This window comes from Coregonus lavaretus, assembly GCF_964263955.1.
Source record: "Coregonus lavaretus genome assembly, chromosome: 6".
In the NCBI taxonomy this organism is placed as follows: domain Eukaryota; kingdom Metazoa; phylum Chordata; class Actinopteri; order Salmoniformes; family Salmonidae; genus Coregonus; species Coregonus lavaretus.
The window spans coordinates 7490381-7512174 of NC_139993.1; the positions used below are offsets into that span (position 1 = coordinate 7490381).

General features: G+C 42.4%; 1 protein-coding gene across 1 annotated transcript; it reads left to right on the forward strand.

The window, feature by feature from the left end:
• Positions 1 to 1624: 1624 nt before the first annotated feature.
• LOC311130596 (voltage-dependent calcium channel gamma-4 subunit-like) lies at positions 1625 to 21693 on the forward strand (the record flags this gene model as incomplete). The annotated part of the gene is made up of 4 exons (XM_084163378.1): positions 1625 to 1841; positions 19415 to 19498; positions 20798 to 20938; positions 21137 to 21693. 4 exons carry the CDS (start codon positions 1625 to 1627, stop codon positions 21691 to 21693), a joined length of 999 nt encoding a protein of 332 aa, XP_084019504.1.
• Positions 21694 to 21794: the final 101 nt, after the last annotated feature.

Sequence of the window (21794 nt, forward strand, 5' to 3'; positions counted from 1 at the left end):
TGGTGTGAAATTATGGTCATTTTCTGACCATTTCTACACTGAAAAAGAATATATTCGCAACATGTAAAGTATTGGTCCCATGTTTCATCAGCTGAAATAAAAGAGCCCAGACATTTTCCATTCGCACAAAAACCTTATTTCTCTCAAATTTTGTGCACAAATTTGTTTACATCGCTGTTAGTGAGCATTTCTCCTTTGCCAAGATAATCCATCCACCTGACAGGTGTGACATATCAAGAAGCTGATTAAACAGCATGATCATTACACAGGTGCACCTTGTGCTTGGGACAGTAAAAGGCCACTCCAAAATGTGCAGCTTTGTCACACAACGCCACGGATGTCTCAAGTTTTGAAGGAGCGTGCAATTGGCATGCTGACTGCAGGAATGTCTACCAGAGCTGTTACCAGAGAATTGAATGTTCATTTCTCGTTTTAGAAAATTTGGCAGTATGTCCAACTGGCCTCACAACCGCAGACCACGTGTTGTGTGGGCGAGCGGTTTGCTGATGTCCACATTGTGAACAGAGTGCCCCATGGTGGCGGTGGGGTTATGGTATGGGCAGGCGTAAGCAACGGACAACGAACACAATTGCATATTTATCGATGGCAATTTGAATGCACAGAGATACCGTGATGAAATCCTGTGGCCCATTGTAGGGCCATTCATCCGCCTCCATCACCTCATGTTTCAGCATGATAATGGACGGCCCCATGTCGCAAGGATCTGTACACAATTCTTGGAAGCTGAAAATGTCCCAGTTCTTCCATGGCCTGCGTACTCACCAGACATGTCACCCATTGAGCATGTTTGGGATGCTTGGATTGATGTGTTCGACAGCATGTTCCTGTTCACGCCAATATCCAGCAACTTCGCACAGGCCTTGAAGAGGAGTGGGACAACATTGATCAACTTTATGCGAAGTGTGAGGCAAATGGTGGTCACACCAGATACTAAATGGTTTTCTGATCCACACCCCTACCTTTTATAAAAGGTATCTATGACCAACAGATGCATATCTATATTCCCAGTCATGTGAAATTCATAGATTAGGGTCTATTTCATTTATTTAAATTGACTGATTTCCTTATATCAACTGTAACTCAGTAAAATCTTAGAAATTGTTGCGTTTATATTTCTGTTCAGTATATTTTCATTTTTTCCCCCTCAATGGGATATGGGGGTTTGCCTTATTAGATATTAGTTGTTATGCTGTATCTTTCTTGTGCCTCGACTCGAGACCCATCATTGTAGTCGCTCATTGGTTAGCTGAATAGAAGGTGTGGTCTTGGTAGAAGATGTTGCGCTCTTTGGCAAATCAATTGAGTAGCCAAAGCAATTCGCTCATCGAAAAACACCATTCCATTCTTGGGGGGTAACATCAAGAAAACGTGCAAGTTAATAAAATTCTACCTGTGGAGGAATCAACGACTTCTGCGATATGAACTTTGGGGAATTAAATCTAATGAACTTAACCATTAAGAAGCACACCAGTTGAAGTTTACATAAAAGTTCTAGAGAAAAACGACTATGATAGTCATATTCTGCCGCACCAATTCGCCATATGGATAGAGCACGCGCCTCTTTAGTGTGTTTGTAGCCCGTTGTGGATTATTATGAGGCGTCATGGCGTGGTGTGACCGTGGGTGTCAAATACTGCTGACCATCGTGGGCGCTTTTGCTGCTTTCAGTCTGATGACAATAGCTATTGGGACCGACTACTGGCTCTATTCTCGGGCGTACATATGTAACGCCACCAATGTCACCACGGACGACATGCAACCCAAGAAAACTAGAGGCGACCTGACGCACTCCGGGCTGTGGCGGATTTGTTGTATAGAAGGTACTTTGTCAGCTTTCTGGTGTATTCTTTTGAGGTTTTTGCATTTGGTTAATACAGGAAAGTATCTGATAAATTAATAATTGAAGTGCGTAAAAGTAGTACATGTTTAGTTTGTGGCACCAGTTTTTAGTTAGGATAGTGTATAATGCTAAGACTTTGTGTGTTGGGGGCGTTTGAGGAATCACTTAGGTGACTAAACCTTTTTGTCTACACTGAAATAAACTGTCCATGCACAGAGTGAAAAGTTGTTAGAGCGTTTGATAGAACGCGAAGCACAGCTGGAGGTGTAGGCTACTCGTACACGTAAACTCAGTGATTGTGGGCGCGTTATGCCATTATGTTTCCCTGTGCGTAATGCAATGTAGTAGGCCTACTTGATATTTTTGCTTCGGATATGACGTGGCCTTGTTACCATATACTGTACATGCATAATGCACGGCTGTATGGAAGTGTGCAATAAAACAAATTCATAGCCTGCTCAACCCGTTTATAATCAATGGCTTTCTTTTAGGAGTGCAAAACTACGAGTTCAACTTCAGACTTTTTAGATGCACTTCTCCAAACGGGGGTTCTTTGTCCATCCAGTTCAGTGTATGTGATTCTGTTGCTTGGCAACTACAGCTAAGAAATTGCTATGGAAACATGAGTGAGATTTAGAAATAGAGTTATCTGCAAATAAGTTTATACGTGTATGTTTTTCACCAACAAGAGATGGAACGAATAGATAAGTTACTTTCTCGTTTCAACATAAGAGCTGGGTTGGGCTTTGCTAAGAGAGTTGCACAGCAATGAAAGATTCAGTCAACTTAATTTATAATGTCTACCCATTTGAGGCAGGTGCTGAGCATTGTATCTATCGATACATCTTAATCAATACGATCAATCTGTTAAGTGGTACCCTTCGATTTGGTCACATCCAGATCAATATAGCATCTAAATGACATAATGGATAAGTAATCGATGTTGGGTCTCGACTTTTCCCCACCAAACCCCAGTAATTTACTCTTCTCAGTTGAAGTAGCCACTAGCCAGCTCTTCCATATTACTTGCGTCACCGTTAGTCAAAATCAACTACATTAATAAATATGCAGCAGCTAACCGCTGTTGTGTTGAGATTAATAAATTATTCTCCAGCGAACTGCAAGCGAACTGAAGTGCACTTAAGTAAATTGGCCAGGGGAAAGATGGACACTTTCACTTAACATTTTCATTATCAAACCTTGCTATATGATACAAAAGCGATTTGTTAGGTAAATGTTACTTGGCGTTATTTCTTCTGTAGGCTAGCAAGTGAAGCATTGAATAAAACGCGTTTCTTCAAAGTCGAATCAAGTGCGCATGAAGTTGCTAAAAATCGAGCCTGCTGGTTTGGTGCCGTCCATTGTACGTGGTGCTGAAACGTGTCTTCACAAAGCGCAGCGGAAAGCGATGACTCCCTTGAGAGAATATTAACGCCACTGGAGAAGACCAGTTCAACTTCCACAGTCAATATGTTTTGAGTAACAGCATGAATTACAAGCTACAAACTGATAAGTTACATTATTCAGTGGCAAAGAAGAATACTAACACACACACACAGAGGGAGAGAGAGAGAGAGAGAGAGAGAGAGAGAGAGAGAGAGAGAGAGAGAGAGAGAGAGAGAAGGCAAGTTTGACAAAAAAATAAAATTCTCAATCATTGCTATTCCATGCATGTCCACAGCTAGGCAACACAATGTCAAGTGGCAACATTACCCAAAATCCTCTTTCCCTTTCTCAACCCTTTGTACTTTTCCATACCTTTTCTCCAACCCCTAACATGACATAACATATATGTAGCCGACTATAAGTTACTAAATTGGCCTCACACTGCTCTCCTCTCCTCTCTCTTTAACGAAGTGTTCCAAATGGAAAGCTCTTTATTTAGTGACTTGTTAAACAAAATGTTCTTCGCTGCGGGAGAGCACAGGGGAGGCTTTTAAGACGCGCACGGAACGACATGAACGGAACGACATGAGTCTTGTTCCCAGATCGCCTTAAAATCAAACAAGAACTCCCACTTAACCAGCGCTTCCCTCCTGTGTTTCTCTCTATGTCGTCGGGAGACGAGATGACGCACTTCATAGAGAGAGCGAGCGACAAAGTGGGAGGGGTCTTAGTTCCTTCTTTGTGGATAGACACCTGTTGAATGACTGTCAATCTCTCTCTCAGATGGGTTCTTTCTTTGTGTTATTGAATGGCTTTTGATTTTGAATAGCTATTGTTGCTTGCCAGACTGAATAAGAAAGAGTTCTTGATGATAATGAGGATGATGCATGGGTCTTGTTGGGTGTTTTGTTCTGTGAGGTAACTGTTGAATGATGTTTGTAATAAGCAAAGGGGGGGTTGTGAGAGACTGTTTATAGCTAGCAAAACACATTTTTGGGTTTAAAAACATTGTGTTGTGTGTTTGTATATGCATGTGCATGAGCACGCGCACCAGTCCCTGTATGAATACATTAGTAAGATGTGAAAGGGCTCCTCTGAGATGTAGGCATGAATTGTGCTTCTTGGGCACCAGGAGGAGGTTGCCATGGCAAAGCTATGCTGAGTAATAAAGGATGCACTGTTGTCTCGCAGGCAAACAGACTGGGTTTCCACTAGCTACCACAGCCACAAAGTCAGAATTGGCTATATTGTAAAAATTGAGTTCTGGTCTTAATTTAAGTTTAGGCATAAGGTTAGCAGTGAGGTTAAGGTTATTGTTATATTTAAGATCACATTTTAAGAAGATAAAATGTAGAAATAGTAGGATGTATGACTCTGGTAACCTCGGCAAGACGGAACTGCTCTTCCTCCCGGGGAAGGACTGCCCGCTCCATGATCTCGCCATCACGGGTGACAACTCCGTTGTGTCCTCCTCCCAGAGTGCAAAGAACCTTGGCGTGACCCTGGACAACACCCTGTCGTTCTCCGCTAACATCAAAGCGGTGACCCGATCCTGTAGGTTCATGCTCTACAACATTCACAGAGTACGACCCTACTTTATACAGGAAGCGGCACAGGTCCTAATCCAGGCACTTGTCATCTCTCGTCTGGATTACTGCAACTCGCTGTTGGCTGGGCTCCCTGCCTGTGCCATTAAACCCCGACAACTCATCCAGAACGCTGCAGCCCGTCTGGTGTTCAATCAACCTTCCCAAGTTATCTCATGTCACCCCGCTCCTCTGCACACTCCACTGGCTTCCAGTTGAAGCCCGCATCTGCTACAAGACCATGGTGCTTGCCTACGGAGCTGTGAGGGGAACGGCACCTCCGTATCTTCAGGCTCTGATCAGTCCCTACACCCAAACGAGGGCATCGCGTTCATCTACCTCTGGCCTGCTGGCCCCCCTACCTCTGCGGAAGCACAGTTCCCGCTCAGCCCAGTCAAAACTGTTCGCTGCTCTGGCACCCCAATGGTGGAACAAGCTCCCTCACGACGCCAGGACAGCGGAGTCACTCACCACCTTCCGGAGACACTTGAAACCCCACCTCTTTAAGGAATACCTGGGATAGGATAAAAGTAATCCTTCTACCGCCCCCCAAAAAAATAAATAAAAAAATAAATAATAATAATAATAATAATAATTTGATATATTGTAAAGTGGTTGTCCCACTGGCTATCATAAGGTGAATGCACCAATTTGTAAGTCACTTTGGATAAGAGCGTCTGCTAAATGACGAAAATGTAAATGTAAAATGTGTCGACCTGCAGACTGGGGAGAAAAATCTCTCTCTCTCTCTCTATATATATATATATATGAGCTGTGGTCCAACTGTCTAAGATGGCTTCCTTTCCCTTCCTGTTCACCCATGACTGTGTGGCCAAGCACGACTCCAACACCATCATTAAGTTTGCAGACGACACAACGGTGGTAGGTAGGCCTGATCACCGACAACGATGAGACAGCCTATAAGGAGAAGGTCAGAGACCTGGCAGTGTGGTGCCAGAACAACAACCTCTCCCTCAACGTGATCAAGACAAAGGAGATTATCTTGGACTACAGGAAAAGGAGGGCCGAGCACGCCCCCATTCTCATCAACGGGGCTGTAGTGGAGCAGGTTGAGAGCTTCAAGTTCCTTGGTGTCCAAATCACCAACAAACTATCATGGTGCAAACACACCAAGACAGTTGTGAAGGGGGCATGACAACGCCTATTCCCCCTCAGGAGACTGAAAAGATTTGACATGGGTCCTCAGATCCTCAAAAAGTTATACAGCTGCACCATCGAGAGCATCCTGACTGGTTGCATTACCGCCTGGTATGGCAACTGCTCGGCCTCCGACTGCAAGGCGCTACAGAGGGTATTGTGTACGGCCCCAGTACATCACTGGGGCCAAGCTTCCTGCCATCCGGACCTCTATACCAGGCAGCGTCAGAGGAAGGCCCTAAAAATTCACAAAGTCTCTAGCAAACGTAGTCATAGACTGTTCTCTCTGCTACCGCACGGCAAGCGGTACCGGAGCACCAAGTCTAGGTCCAAAAGGCTTCTTAACAGCTTTACCCCCAAGCCATGAGACTGCTGAACAGCTAATCAAATGGCCACCCGGACTATTTACATTGACACCCCCCCTTTTTTTTACGCTGCTGCTATTCACGCTTTATTATCTATGCATAGTCACTTTACCCCTACCTACATGTACATATTACCTCAATTACCTAGACTAACTTGTGCCCCCGCACATTGACTCGGTACCGGTACCCCCTGTATATAGCCTCGTTATTGTTATTTTATTGTTGCTCTTTTATTTTTGACTTTAGTTTATTTTGTAAATATTTTTCTTAACTCTTATTTTTCTTAAACATTGTTGGTTAAGGGCTTGTAAGTAAGCATTTCACGGTACGGTCTACACATGTTGTATTCGGCGCATGTGACAAATAAAATGTAATTTTATTCTTAGACACCATCTCATTGATCACGGATCTGAAAAGATAGGTGATAGTTGATAAGGTTGTGTGTGTGTGTGGGGGGGGGGGGTGATGATATGTAATATCAGAATGAGTGCTTCATCCAGTATCACGTGTGATAGCTGTGATTAGCCAGCTGCATCCCCTACTAGCCATTACTCACCTGCTTCTCTCCGTTAGCTCTTTCTGCACATCTCCATCAGTTTTAAAATGTAAATGATGAGTCTTCTGTTGTTACATTTGTTTAATTATTGGAGCGACTCGCAGTGCGAGCAAAGTGGACACATTGTATATTTTCATTGTTAGAACCAAGAGCACAGGCTAGTCTGACTAGGCTTTGCTATAACACCAACCTGGTCTCAGAGCATTTTGTATTATTCTGTATGTAAATCTGGACACTCCATTTAGCATGATATGTTACGTTTCATATGGTATGTATTAATTTGTGGATGTCCATCACCCATTTCGTATGATATGTTACAAATCCGCAAAACGTACAATATGTTACAAATTAGCAAAACGTAGAATATGTTACGAATTAGCAAAACCTATGATATGTTATGAATTCTAGCTAGGTGGCTATCATTAGCTAGGCTATGGGTTAGGGGTTAGGGTTAGGGTTCAGTTTAGAAATTAGGTTAAAGGTTTAAGGGTTAGGGGAAGGGTTAGCTAAAAGGGTTAAGGTTAGGGGAAGGGTTAGCTAAAAGAGTTAGGAGAAGGGTTAGCTAACATGCTAATTGTTGCAAAGTAGCTAAAAAGTAGTAAGTGGTTGAAAAGTTCCTAATTAGCTAAAATGGTTAAGTTGTCCGTAATGACATTCGAACTCGCAACCTTTGGATTGCTAGACGTTCGCATTATACGCCCACCCATCCACCCCGACCAACCAGTCATACTAATTTGAGTGTCTTGGATTTATATTTACTATGTTATGTCTAGTCTATGAGACCAGGCTGGTCAAGCAGCCTCAGTGCCATAGAGGGAAAACGGAGCACAGTGACAGTTATGCTTGCACCTTTATGTCGCTGAAAACCACATCTCACATTTTATATAATTTCATAAACCATGTCGCGGGCCGTTTTAAACTACTCATGGGCCGCTAATTGTTGTTTTGATAAATGTAGTAACCAAAACAAAAATATATTTTAGATTTTAAATTTTTCAAAGTAGCCACCCTTTGCCTTGATGACAGCTTTGTACACTCTTGGCATTCTCTCAACCAGCTTCATGAGGTAGTCACCTGGAATGCTTTTCCAACAGTCTTGAAGGAGTTCCCACATATGCTGAGCACATGTTGGCTGCTTTTCCTTCACTCTGCGGTCCGACTCATCCCAAACCATCTCAATTGGGTTGAGGTCGGGGGATTGTGGAGGCCAGGTCATATGATGCAACACTCCATCACTCTCCTTCTTGGTAAAATAGCCCTTACACAGTCTGGAGGTGTGTTGGGTCATTGTCCTGTTGAAAAACAAACCAGATGGGATGGCGTATCGCTGCAGAATGCTGTGGTAGCCATGCTGGTTAAGTGTGCCTTGAATTCTGAATAAATCACAGACAGTGTCACCAGCAAAGCATCCCCACATCATAACACCTCTTCCTCCATGCTTTACAGTGGGAACTACACATGCGGAGATCATCCGTTCACCCACACCGCTACTTGCAAAGACACAGCGGTTGGAACCAAAACTCTCAAATTTGGACTCATCAGACCAAAGGACAGATTTCCACCAGTCTAATGTCCATTGCTTGTGTTTCTTGGCCCAAGCAAATCTATTTTTCTTATCAGTGTCCTTTAGTAGTGGTTTCTTTGCAGCAATTGGACCATGAAAGTAATGGACTGTAGTTTCTCTTTGCTTATTTGAGCTGTTCTTACCATAATATGGACTTGCTCTTTTACCAAGTAGGGCTATCTTCTGTATACCAACCCTACCTTGTCACAACACAACGGATTGGCTCAAACGCATTAAGAAGGAAAGAAATTCCACAAATGAACTTTTAACAAGGCACACCTGTTAATTGAACCAGCTTCATGAGGTGACTACCTCATGAAGCTGGTTGAGAGAATGCCAAGAGTGTGCAAAGCTGTCATCAAGGGTGGCTACTTTGAAGAATCTCAAATTTAAAATAAATGTTGATTTGTTGAACACTTTTTTGTTTACTACATGATTCCATATGTGTTATTTCATAGTTGATGTCTTCACTATTATTCTACAATGTAGAAAATAGTAAAAAATAAAGAAAAACCCTTGAATGAGTAGGTGTGTCCAAACTTTTGACTGGTACTGTAATTCTAAGCTATATCTTAATCAAAAATCTATATTTTTCTGGTGTTCCTTAAATTCAGTTTGGTGCCTAACTTTGGGAGCAGTGTGTGTGTGTGTGTGTGTGTGTGTGTGTGTGTGTGTGTGAGTGAGACCATAAGAGATTCAGAGTACTGCCCTGTATCCAACGCTACAGCGTACATCAGAACACATGCTAATTATATTTCCCTCTAAATCTCCTGGGTAAATCATGAATCTGTATGCTTACCTGATATGCACATAGAGACTTCTATAGGCCGAGCGATACCTCCTTAGGGTTTTGTTAGAACATTGAGCTACAACTCATTTCCAATTCATGTCAAGAGAGTGATGTGAGTCTGTGTGTGTAAGAGAGAGAGGATGTGTGTGAGAGAGGGAGTAAGTGAAAGAGAGAGGGAGAGAGGTAGAGTAAGTATGTGTGTAATATATGGCCTATGGTGTAAAGTTATCTGAAGAGTAAGCTAAAGGTGATTTCATATAGTGTGTTTTTTCCCCTTACTGCCACAATGATATGCAGATCAATATGCATTTATATTCTGGACATACTACATTCCTCCTGCCAAATGACAGGTAGGCCTTGGATATGAGCAAATCAGTTATTTTCTGCAGTAGGCATAGCCTATTCTATACTGAACTAAAATATAAACACAACATGTAAAGTGTTGTTCCCATGTTTCATGAGCTGAAATAAAAAGATCCCAGACATTTTTCCATACGTACAAAAAGCTTCTTTCCCTCAAATTCTGTGCACAAATTTGTTTACATCCCTGTTAGTGAGCATTTCTCCTTTGCCAAGATAATCCATCCACCTGAGAGGTGTGGCATATTAAGAAGCTGATTAAACAGCATGATCATTACACATGTGCAGCTTGTGCTGGGGACAATAAAAGGCCAATAAAATGTGCAGTTTTGTCACACAACACCACAGATGTCTCAAGTTTTGAGGGAGTGTGCAATTGGCATGCTGACTGCAGGAATGTCCACCAGAGCTTTTGCCAGAGAATTGAATGTTCATTTCTCTACCATTTCTCTACTATGTAGTTTTAGAGAATTTAGCAGTACGTCCAACCGGCCTCACAACCGCAGACCACATGTAACCACACAAGCCCAGGACCTCCACATCCGGCTTCTTCACCTGCGGGATTGTCTGAGACCAGCCACCCGGACAGCTGATGAAACTGTGGGTTTGCACAACCGAATAATTTCTGCTCAAACTGTCAGAAACCGTCTCAGGGAAGCTCATCTGCGTTCTTGTCGTCCTCACCAGGGTCTTGACCTGACTGTAGTTCGGCGTCGTAACCGACTTTAGTGGTCAAATGCTCACCTTGAATGGCCACTAGCATGCTGGAGAAGTGTGCTCTTCATGGATGAATTCCGGTTTAAACTGTACTGGGCAGATGGCGTCGTGTGGGCGAGCGGTTGGCTGATGTCAACATTGTAAACAGGAGTGGGACAAAATCCCTCCTGAGATGTGTGCAAACCTGGTGGCCAACTACAAGAAACGTCTGACCTCTGTGATTGCCAACAAGGGTTTTGCCACCAAGTACTAAGTCATGCTTTGCAGAGGGGTCAAATACTTATTTCCCTCATTAAAATGCAAATCAATTTATAAAAAAATTTACATGCATTTTTCTGGATTTTGTTGTTGTTATTCTGTCTCTCACTGTTCAAATAAACCTACCATTAAAATTATAGACTGATCATTTCTTTGTCAGTGGGCAAACATACAAAATCAGCAGGGGATCAAATACTTTTTTCCCTTGGCCGGGATTCAAGCAAAGACACATTGTCGACAAACGCATTGCACTTGACTTTTAAATGTAATTTACACCTGAGCTGACATCCACATCGTTTACTGTGAATGTCACATCTATGAACATCAGGGAAATTGTCTTTAAAAGTTCACATTTATGGCATGACTGCAGACTGCTATTGGGGGTACTCACCTCAGAGCCTGCAGGTCCAAGACTACTGCTGGTTTCCCTTTTCCATGGTACTAGTTTTGACTGTTTAAAATAAAATTGTATTTGTCACATGCGCCGAATGCAACAGGTGTAGACTTTACCGCAAAATGCTTACTTACGAACCCTTTCCCAACAACGTATAGTTAAAAAGTAAGAAAATTAGCTAATAAAAATATAAAATAGTAACACTATAAATAACAATAATGATGCTATATACAAGGAGTCCTGGTATCGAGTCATTGTGCTTGGTTATGAGGTAGTTGAGGTAATACAGTGGGGAAAAAAAGTATTTAGTCAGCCACCAATTGTGCAAGTTCTCCCACTTAAAAAGATGAGAGGCCTGTAATTTTCATCATAGGTACACGTCAACTATGACGGACAAAATGAGAATTATTTTTCCAGAAAGTCACATTGTAGGATTTTTTATGAATTTATTTGCAAATGATGGTGGAAAATAAGTATTTGGTCAATAACAAAAGGTTTTCACACACTGTTGCTGGTATTTTGGCCCATTCCTCCATGCAGATCTCCTCTAGATCAGTGATGTTTTGGGGCTGTCGCTGGGCAACACAGACTTTCAACTCCCTCCAAAGATGTTCTATGGGGTTGAGATCTGGAGACTGGCTAGGCCACTCCAGGACCTTGAAATGCTTCTTACGAAGCCACTCCTTCGTTGCCCGGGCGGTGTGTTTGGGATCATTGTCATGCTGAAAGACCCAGCCACGTTTCATCTTCAATGCCCTTGCTGATGGAAGGAGGTTTTCACTCAAAATCTCACGATACATGGCCCCATTCATTTTTTCCTTTACACGGATCAGTCGTCCTGGTCCCTTTGCAGAAAAACAGCCCCAAAGCATGATGTTTCCACCCCCATGCTTCACAGTAGGTATGGTGTTCTTTTGATGCAACTCAGCATTCTTTGTCCTCCAAACACGACGAGTTGCGGTTTTACCAAAAAGTTATATTTTGGTTTCATCTGACCATATGACATTCTCCCAATCCTCTTCTGGATCATCCAAATGCACTCTAGCAAACTTCAGACGGGCCTGGACATGTACTGGCTTAAGCAGGGGGACACGTCTGGCACTGCAGGATTTGGTTCCCTGGCGGCGTAGTGTGTTACTGATGGTAGGCTTTGTAACTTTGGTCCCAGCTCTCTGCAGGTCATTCACTAGGTCCCCCCGTGTGGTTCTGGGATTTTTGCTCACCGTTCTTGTGATCATTTTGACCCCACGGGGTGAGATCTTGCGTGGAGCCCCAGATCGAGGGAGATTATCAGTGGTCTTGTATGTCTTCCATTTCCTAATAATTGCTCCCACAGTTGATTTATTCAAACCAATCTGCTTACCTATTGCAGATTCAGTCTTCCCAGCCTGGTGCAGGTCTACAATTTTGTTTCTGGTGTCCTTTGACAGCTCTTTGGTCTTGGCCATAGTGGAGTTTGGAGTGTGACTGTTTGAGGTTGTGGACAGGTGTCTTTTATACTGATAACAAGTTCAAACAGGTGCCATTAATACAGGTAACGAGTGGAGGACAGAGGAGCCTCTTAAATAAGAAGTTACAGGTCTGTGAGAGCCAGAAATCTTGCTTGTTTGTAGGTGACCAAATACTTATTTTCCACCATAATTTGCAAATAAATTCATAAAAAATCCTACAACGTGATTTTCTGGATTTTTTCCCCGCAATTTTTCTGTCATAGTTGACGTGTACCTATGATGAAAATTACAGGCCTCTCTCATCTTTTTAAGTGGGAGAACATGCACAATTGGTGGCTGACTAAATACTTTTTTCCCCCACTGTATGTACATGTACTGTAGGTAGGGGTAAAAGTGACTAGGCAATCAGGATAGATAATAAACAGAGTAGCAGTAGCGTATGTGGAGAGTGTGTTTTGTTTGTGTGAGCATATGTAGTGTGTGTTGGAGTGTCAGTGTAAGCATGTGTGAATGTGGGGGTAGAGTCCAGTGAGTGTGCATAGAGTCAGTGCAAAAAAGTGTCAATGCAGTAGTCCGGGTAGCCAATTAAAGTCACTGATTGGCCATAGATTCCACTCACCCGGTGTCCTGAATCAGTTCCTGATTAGAGGGGAAGAATAAAAATCAGCAGTGTCTTGGAGATACCAATCATAGACATAGAATCACCACACACAGACCAATAAACCACTTAAAAGACATGTTTACATTACTAGCGTCTCTCATAAATGATTGATATCTGTTTTAGAGTGAATTAAGTCAGAGCGTGAAGTAAGTCCCTGTTCATTCGCATACTTGACTTGAGTTCCCAACCTCTGGGTGAGGCAGCAATTTCAGTGGAAAGTGAGAAACGTTTCAATATTCATGTCACCCCCATGTTTTATTCTCTTAAAAGTGCAGAGAACATTTTCTTAACCAAGAGTCAAACTCTTTGAATGGAAGGTGCCTTAGGGCTGAAAAACATCAGAACTCTTTTGTGGGTGTGCAGACTGACGTTCCTGTCCTCAGTTGGTTTCAAATATGGTGGTGAAACTAAGCTCGCTACGTCTAGGGTCCTAGGTCTACCTAAGTTGTCCATAATCTGATATAAATGTGTGCATTTCACGTGAGAAGTCAGTTAAGCAATGCATTTGTCCTTATGGCAGACAGTGTACTCGGCAGGGTCCAGGGTAAGCTTGGTCCGTCAGCCCAAGCAGGTTATCAATGTTCATGAAAAAAAAACAATCAATCAATCAAATGTATTTATAAAGCCCTTTTTACATCAGCAGATGTCACAAAATGCTATACAGAAACCCAGCCTAAAACCCCAAACAGCAAGCAATGCAGATGTAGAAGCAAGGTGGCTAGGAAAACCTCCCTAGAAAGGCAGGAACCTAGGAAGAAACCTGGAGAGGAACCAGGCTCTGAGGGTTGGCCTGTCCTCTTCTGACTGTGCCGGGTGGAGATTATAGGAGTACATGGCCATTTAAGGCCAAATTGTTCTTCAAGATGATTAAATGTTCATAGATGACCAGCAGGGTCAAATAATAATCACAGTGGTTGTAGAGGGTGCAACAGGTCAGTACCTCAGGAGTAAATGTACATTTAAAATGTAAAATGTAAATGTAAATGTCAGTTGGCTTTTCATAGCCGAGCATTCAGAGGTCGAGACAGCAGGTGCGGTAGAGAGGGAGGGGAAGGAGAGAGGGAGAGAGAGAGAATTAGAGGGAGCATACTTAAATTCACACATGGGCATTTCAAATGAAAAGTGTCCAAGCAAACACGGGAAAATGCTTCCGGGATGGGAGGCTACTCAATTTACCTCTCACTCCACCATTGCCTGTCAATCACTTGCACCTGTAAGCAAGGGTTGGAACAGGTTCAGAACAGAAAACCAGAAAACAACAAAACATTTGTAGTAACAGAATCAGAACCGGGAACGAAAGTGATCTATACTGTGCCGGAACAGAACCGTTATTTTAAAAGCATGGGAACCAGTTAATAATGTTAATTTTACAGCTTCTACCCCCAAGCCATAAGACTGCTAAAGTAATTTAATGTTGAACTAAATGTAAACATTTCAGAGGTTTAAAAAGGAACAGAAAGGAAGAATATAAACCGTTACTTTTTTGGGGGTCGAACCGGTTCAGAACTTTATTTTGCAGGTTGGAACAGGCAGGTTCCAACCCCTGCCTGTGAGCAATCACTCTTTCTTAACCCTGTTGGCACTTAAAAGGACCTAGCCTGGCTGCTGCTGCCCCTAGTGGTGGGATGTGTATATTGAAAATGGACTGTCTAACTGTGTACACTCTAACCACTAGAATACCTAATTTCCTAGCAGTGATAGAAAATGTCCCTTCCAGATTGACAATCCTTTTAAATAAATGAATAATTCACAGGTTATATCATTTGTTTTGTATGAAAATCAGTGGGGTAACAACAAAATAATCAGCATTATAATAGTCATCTCTTGTTTGGCAATCAATTTGTATTGTCATTTTTAATTATGACAATTAAGCAACCCCAATGTACGGTAAATATGCAATCTCTAAGACTTAGTGAGTGCCTTTACAGCTCAACACATAAGTGCATTGAATATTGGGAACCATTTTAGCTTCACTTCCACTGTAACATGTCATGAGGCATCATATATTTTTCTAATGTGCAGACATTGTTCATGTATAACCATTGTTGAATTAGTATAGTGTTGCTGTATAGCAGGGGTGTCAAACGTCCGGCCCGCGGGCCGGATCAGGCCCGCAAACGGGTTTAATCCGGCCCGCGAGATGATTTTGTAAAGTATAAAAATGCGCTGCAATTTTTCAATAAAATAAACTGCTGCTCCAATTGCGTCCACTGGATGGCGCAATAGCAATTTTGTTAAGCAAGCAAACTGTTTATACCGGGGCAGAGCAAGTAGGTCAAGTCTGTGTTTACTCACAGCCGAGACATCAGTGACGCTGCAGTGAAAGCTAGCTACCTCATTGCTAATGAAATCGCAGTGGCTTCAAAACCATTTAGTGAGGGTGAATTTGTAAAAACATGCATGATGAAGGCAGCGGAGATTGTGTGCCCTGAAAAGCGTCAGGCTTTTGTAAATATCAGCCTGACAAGAAACACAGTTGCAGACACGATTTCCGATATTTCAGTGGATTTGGACAGCCAGTTGAAGCAAAAAGTAAAGTCATTTATTGCGTTTTTGGTTGCAATTGATGAAAGCACGGACATTACAGATGTTGCACAACTGACCGTCACCGAGGAGTTCGTGGAGTTGGTGCCGATGACAGATACAACGACAGCAGCTGATATTTTTACCGCACTCGTCGGCGCGCTGGACAGGGTCGGAGTGGACTGGTCCCGCGCTGTCAGCCTGGCTACAGATGGTGCGCCCTCAATGATCGGGAAAAAAGCAGGCGTTGTGACAAAGTTCAGAGAGAAAGTGCAATCTGCAAATGGAGGACGTGATTTTTTGACTTTTCACTGTATTTTGCACCAGGAGGCTTTGTGTTGCAAGTCATTAAAGATGGATAACGTCATGAAGGTGGTCATCCAAACTGTTATTTTCATCCGATCCAGAAGCCTGAATCACCGTCAGTTTGACAGCCTTCTCAGAGAGAAAGACCACATCTATGGCCTGCCATACCACACTGAGGTAAGATGGTTAAGCCGAGGTGCTGAGGCGTTTCTTTGATTTACGAGAAGAAATTGAACAGTTCATGGAAGAAAAGGGCAAACCAGTGTTAGAATTCCATTCCGCAGAATGAATGCAGGACCTTGCATTTATGGTAGATGTTACAGAGCACCTGAATAACTTGAACTAACAGCTGCAAGGGCGCAACAAAGTTGTCACGCAGTATTATGACAGCATACGTTCTTTCAAGTTGAAGCTGTCATTGTGGGAGACGCAACTTGCCGGTGGTGATGCAGCTCACTTCCCCTGTCTGAAAAATGTGTGCGCGACCCAACATGTGGCAGACATGAAGCGGTTCAAAGATAAAATAACGGGACTGTTACGGGAGTTTGAGCAACGCTTTCAGATTTTTGGTGAACTGGAGAAAGACTTGAACGTTTTTTGCTCGCCATTCACCGTGAATCCCTCTGATCTGCCCGTCAGCATCCAACTTGAAATAATAGACTTGCAGTGTGACTCGGATTTGAAGGGCAAATTTGCCGCAGCTGGCTTGGAAACATTTAATCAGAATCTCTTGCCAGGTTACCCCAACTTGACAGCCCTCGCTGCAAAACTGTTGTGCATGTTTGGAACCACATATCTTTGTGAGCAAGTTTTCTCTGTAATGAGCATAAATAAAACAAAGCTGCGCTCAAGGCTCACGACAAGCACTTGAATCACATCCTGAAGTTGGCTGCCACTCAGGATGTGACGCCTGATATTGATGCGCTGGTGAAAGCTAAAAGATGCCAGGTATCAGGAGTCAAATAAACTATGCAACCCCACTTAAAGTGCTACATGAGACACCCTGATATAGTTCTGTGATCTGTGATATACTTCTGTGAATCACTGAGGCATTGTGTGTTTGTGTGTTCTTTGTCCTCAGAACTTTCAAATAACTTGAGGTGTTTTATGATTAATAGTGATGTTGTGCTTTTGGACACACTGTCCTCAGGCTCCAGCTTTATGTTTATATGTTTTTATGTTGATGTGCTATTGTTTTTAATTGTTTTTATTTTATTTGTATATTTAACCTATTCTTGACTCTGTGGTTCTTGCACTTGTTTGGGGAACAGGATTTCATTCTTTTTATCTACATTTCTGCCTGAGAAATGACCCCCTGATATAGTTCTGTGATCTGTGAAACAGTTCTGTTAATCACTGAGGCATTGTGTGTTTGTGTTCTTTTTCTTTAAAATGTTCAAATAAACTTGACGTGTTTTATGATTAATAGTGATGTTGTGCTTGTACTATTTTGGACACACTGTCCTCCAGCTTTATGTTGTATGGTGATCGTATTAAAACAAAGAAAACAATCTGAAGTTGTTGTTTTTAAGTTATATATACCATAATTTTACCGGTCCGGCCCACTTGGGAATAGATTTTCCTCCATGTGGCCCCTGAACCAAAATGAGTTTGACACCCCTGCTGTATAGTGTTCTCTCAACTTTCACTTACCTTACCTGCTACGCCCCCTATGGACATTATTTATCCTGCTGCTCCCCTGCATGTTGGAGCTCGAAGCCTAAGATTTTCACTGTACAGTGCAATCACACCTGCAACCCTGTACATGTGACTATTAAACAATCTGAATCTATGCTCTATTGGAGTTAACACATACAGTACCAGTCAAAAGTTTGGAAACACCTACTCATTCCAGGGTTTTTCTTTATTTTTACTATTTTCTACATTGTAGAATAATAGTGAAGACATCAAAACTATGAAATAACACATATGGAATCATGAATTGTTAAACAAATCAAAATGTATTTTATATTTGAGATTCTTCAAATAGACACCCTTTGCCTTGATGACAGCTTTGCACACTCTTGGCATTCTCTCAACCAGCTTCATGAGGTAGTCACCTGGAATGCATTTCAATGAACAGGTGTGCCTTGTTAAAAGTTAATTTGTTGAATTTCTTTCCTTCTTAATGCGTTTGAGCCAATCAGTTGTGTTGTGACAAGGTAGGGTTGGTATACAGAAGATAGCTCTATTTGGTAAAAGACCAAGTCCATATTATGGCAAGAACATCATTACTTTAAGACATGAAGGTCAGTCAATACGGAAAACTTCAAGAACTTTGAAAGTTTCTTCAAGTGCAGTCGCAAAAACCATCAAGCGCTATGATGAAACTGGCTCTCATGAGGACCACCACAGGAATTGAAGACCCAGAGTTACCTCTGCTGCAGAGGATAAGTTCATTAGAGTTACAAGCCTCAGAAATTGTAGCCCAAATAAATGCTTCACAGAGTTCAAGTAACAGACACATCTCAACATAAACTGTTCAGAGGGGACTGTGTGAATCAGGCCTTCATGGTCGAATTGCTGCAAAGAAACCACTACTAAATGACACCAATAATAAGAAGAGACCTGCTTGGGCCAAGAAACACGAGCAATGGACATTAGACCGGTGGAAATGTCTCCTTTGGTCTGGAGTCCAAATTGGAGATTTTTGGTTCCGACCGCCGTGTCTTTGTGAGACGGGGTGTGGGTGAACGGATGATCTCCGCATGTGTTTTTCCCATCGTAAAGCATGGAGGAGGAGGTGTTATGGTGTGGGGGTGCTTTGCTGGTGACACTGTCTGTGATTTATTTAGAATTCAAGGCACACTTAACCAGCATGGCTACCAGAGCATTCTACAGCGCTACACCATCCCATCTGGTTTGGGCTTAGTGGGACTATCATTTGTTTTTCAACAGGACAATGACCCAACACACCTCCAGGCTGTGTAAGGGCTATTTTACCAAGACGGAGAGTGATGGAGTGCTGCATCAGATGACCTGGCCTCCACACTCCCCTGACCTCAACCCAATTGAGATGGTTTGGGATAAGTCGGACCGCAGAGTGAAGGAAAAGCAGCCAACAAGTGCTCAGCATATGTGGGAACTCCTTCAAGACTTTTGGAAAAGCATTCCAGGTGAAGCTGGTTGAGAGAATGCCAAGAGTGTGCAAAGCTGTCATCAAGGCAAATGGTGGCTATTTGAAGAATCTCAAATATAAAATATATTTTTTTTTACTACATGATTCCATATGTGTTATTTCATAGTTTTGATGTCTTCACTATTATTCTACAATGTAATATTTTTTTTTTTAATAAAGAAAAACCCTTGAATTAGTAGGTGTGTCCAAAGTTTTAACTGGTAGTGTATATATAAAAAATCATTAGCCATGTTTCAAATGTCCACTAACCTGCATGAGCTGGAATCCACTTCTCGACCCTTCTCTGTGAAGTGTGCACTGTTTTATAACAGACTTTCTGTGGTTCTTTTGACTCCACAGGAATCAACAAAGGAAGCTGTCTTCGGATCAATCACTTCCCAGAAGATAACAACTATGACACAGACAGCTCGGAATACATCTTACGTAAGTGCTTGTCTCCCGCCATCACATCCGGATGTCTTTTCATCCTTTGTCATCGTGTGTAAAGCACACAATGCCCACAGATACTCAAAGGTTGCCCATAGATACTTAATGGTTGCCCATAGATACTCAATGGTAGTGCTTTATCTGTCATAACTCCCTTGGCCCTGGCCCATAATAGCATGATGTCATGAGAGTAATTGGAGCTATGTAGAGACAGACTGTGATGGCATAAGTCCTGGGTTGATATAGAGACATCAGTGGTGAAAAAATTACCAAATTTTCATACTTGAGTAAAAGTAAAGTTACGTAAATAGAAAATGACTCAAGAAAAAGTGAAAGCCACCCAGTAAAATACTACTTGAGTAAAAGTCTAAAAGTATTTGGTTTTAAATATACTTAAGTATCAAAAGTAAATGTATAAATAATTTAAAATTCCTTATATTAAGCAAACTATTTTTTTTACAGATAGACAGGGGCACACTCCAACATTGACATAATTTACATAAGTTAGGGAGTCCGCCAGATCAGATGCAGTAGGGGTTACCAGGGATTTTCTCTTGATAAGTGTGTGAATTGGACTAGTTCCCTGTCCTGCTAAGCATTCAAATTGTAACAAGTACTTTTGGGTGTCAGGGAAAATCAATGGAGTAAAAAGTACATTATTTTCTTTAGGAATGTAGTGGAGTAAAAGTAAATATTGTCCAAAATATAAATAATAAAGTAAAGTACAGATACCTCAAAAAACTACTTAAGTAGTACTTTATAGCATTTTTACTTAAGTACTTTACACCACTGAAAGCTGTGTTTTAAGAGTGGTGTGAGTAAGCAGAGGGTGTCTCCAGTATGACTGATAGAGGGTGTGCTAACCGCTGCTCGCACTCTGCCTGCTGTGTATTGGCAACACCCTTACAAAAATACATTTATAAAACGATGCTGTCATTTTTATAGAACTAAGAAAAAAGGGCTTGTGTCATAGTTTTATTTAACTTTTAAAAAATAAACTTGAAAACTGTGTGTTAGTGACGATGCTAAAATGTTTTAGTCCTTTACATGTGTTGGCTACATGCATGTAATGCAATAGCAGCCAAAATGGTGCATTAACAATTATGCTAAAGGTACTAGCACACTTCTCTGTACATCCATATTGGATTAACACCAGAAAATGCACAGATAGTGAGTTAGTGATGATGCTAAACGTGCTAATGCTGTAAACATGCTAATCATCCTAAACATACTAATGTTGTAGTCATGCTAACATTGTAAACATGCTAACCATCCTAACTGCTGTGTACTATACAGGTATAGTGCGGGCCTCCAGCCTCTTCCCCATCCTGAGCAACATCTTGTTGTTGCTGGGAGGACTGTGTGCCGGGGCTGGGAGGATCTACAGCAATAGGAACAACATCCTGCTCAGCGCCGGCATCCTGTTTGTGGCTGCAGGTAGGTGGCATCACACAGCTATTGACAATATTGCAATGGCGATTCCCTGCATATTTAGCATTGCCTTTGAGTTGACTTTACCCACAAATGTATGTTTACATATACTGTATAGATTTTTGAAAACACTAAGCTACTATGTGGGCAAAGCCCTACAAGTCCACCTCTCAGTTCTACCTCTTTCTCTATGTATCTCCTCAGGTCTAAGCAACATCATCGGCATCATCGTCTATATCTCCAGTAATGCCGGTGACCCCAGCGACAAGAAGGACGAGGACAATAAGGCCAGCTATGGATACGGCTGGTCTTTCTACTTCGGAGCTCTGTCCTTCATCGTGGCCGAGTCCGTCGGCGTTCTCGCTGTCAACATCTACATCGAGAAGAACAAGGAGACGCGGTGCCGGGCGAGGCGTGAGTTCATCAAGACCACCTCGTCCAGCTCGCCCTACTCCCGTATCCCTAGTTACCGTTACCGGCGGCGACGCTCCCGTTCTAGTTCCCGCTCCACCGACCCGTCCCGAGAGACCTCACCCGTTGGGGTGAAGATGGGAGGAGGAGGGGGAGCAGGCGTAGGAAGTGGAGCAAGCTTTGGGATGCCCATGGGTGGGATCTCCATGTACGCCCTCAGTAGGGACACTATGAAAAGTGGGATAGCTGGGTACTGTAGTCCAGAGCGTGACACAAGCTTCCTGCAGGTCCACAACTGCTTCCAGAAAGATCTGAAGGAGGTTGTGAACAGGAGAACGACTCCCGTATGAGAGTTGGAATGCATCTCTAAACTTGGTAGGATACAGGAGACTTCACAAAACTGTAAAGCAAACAGTTGGACAGCACAGGATCCAGGATCATTGTGGCAACT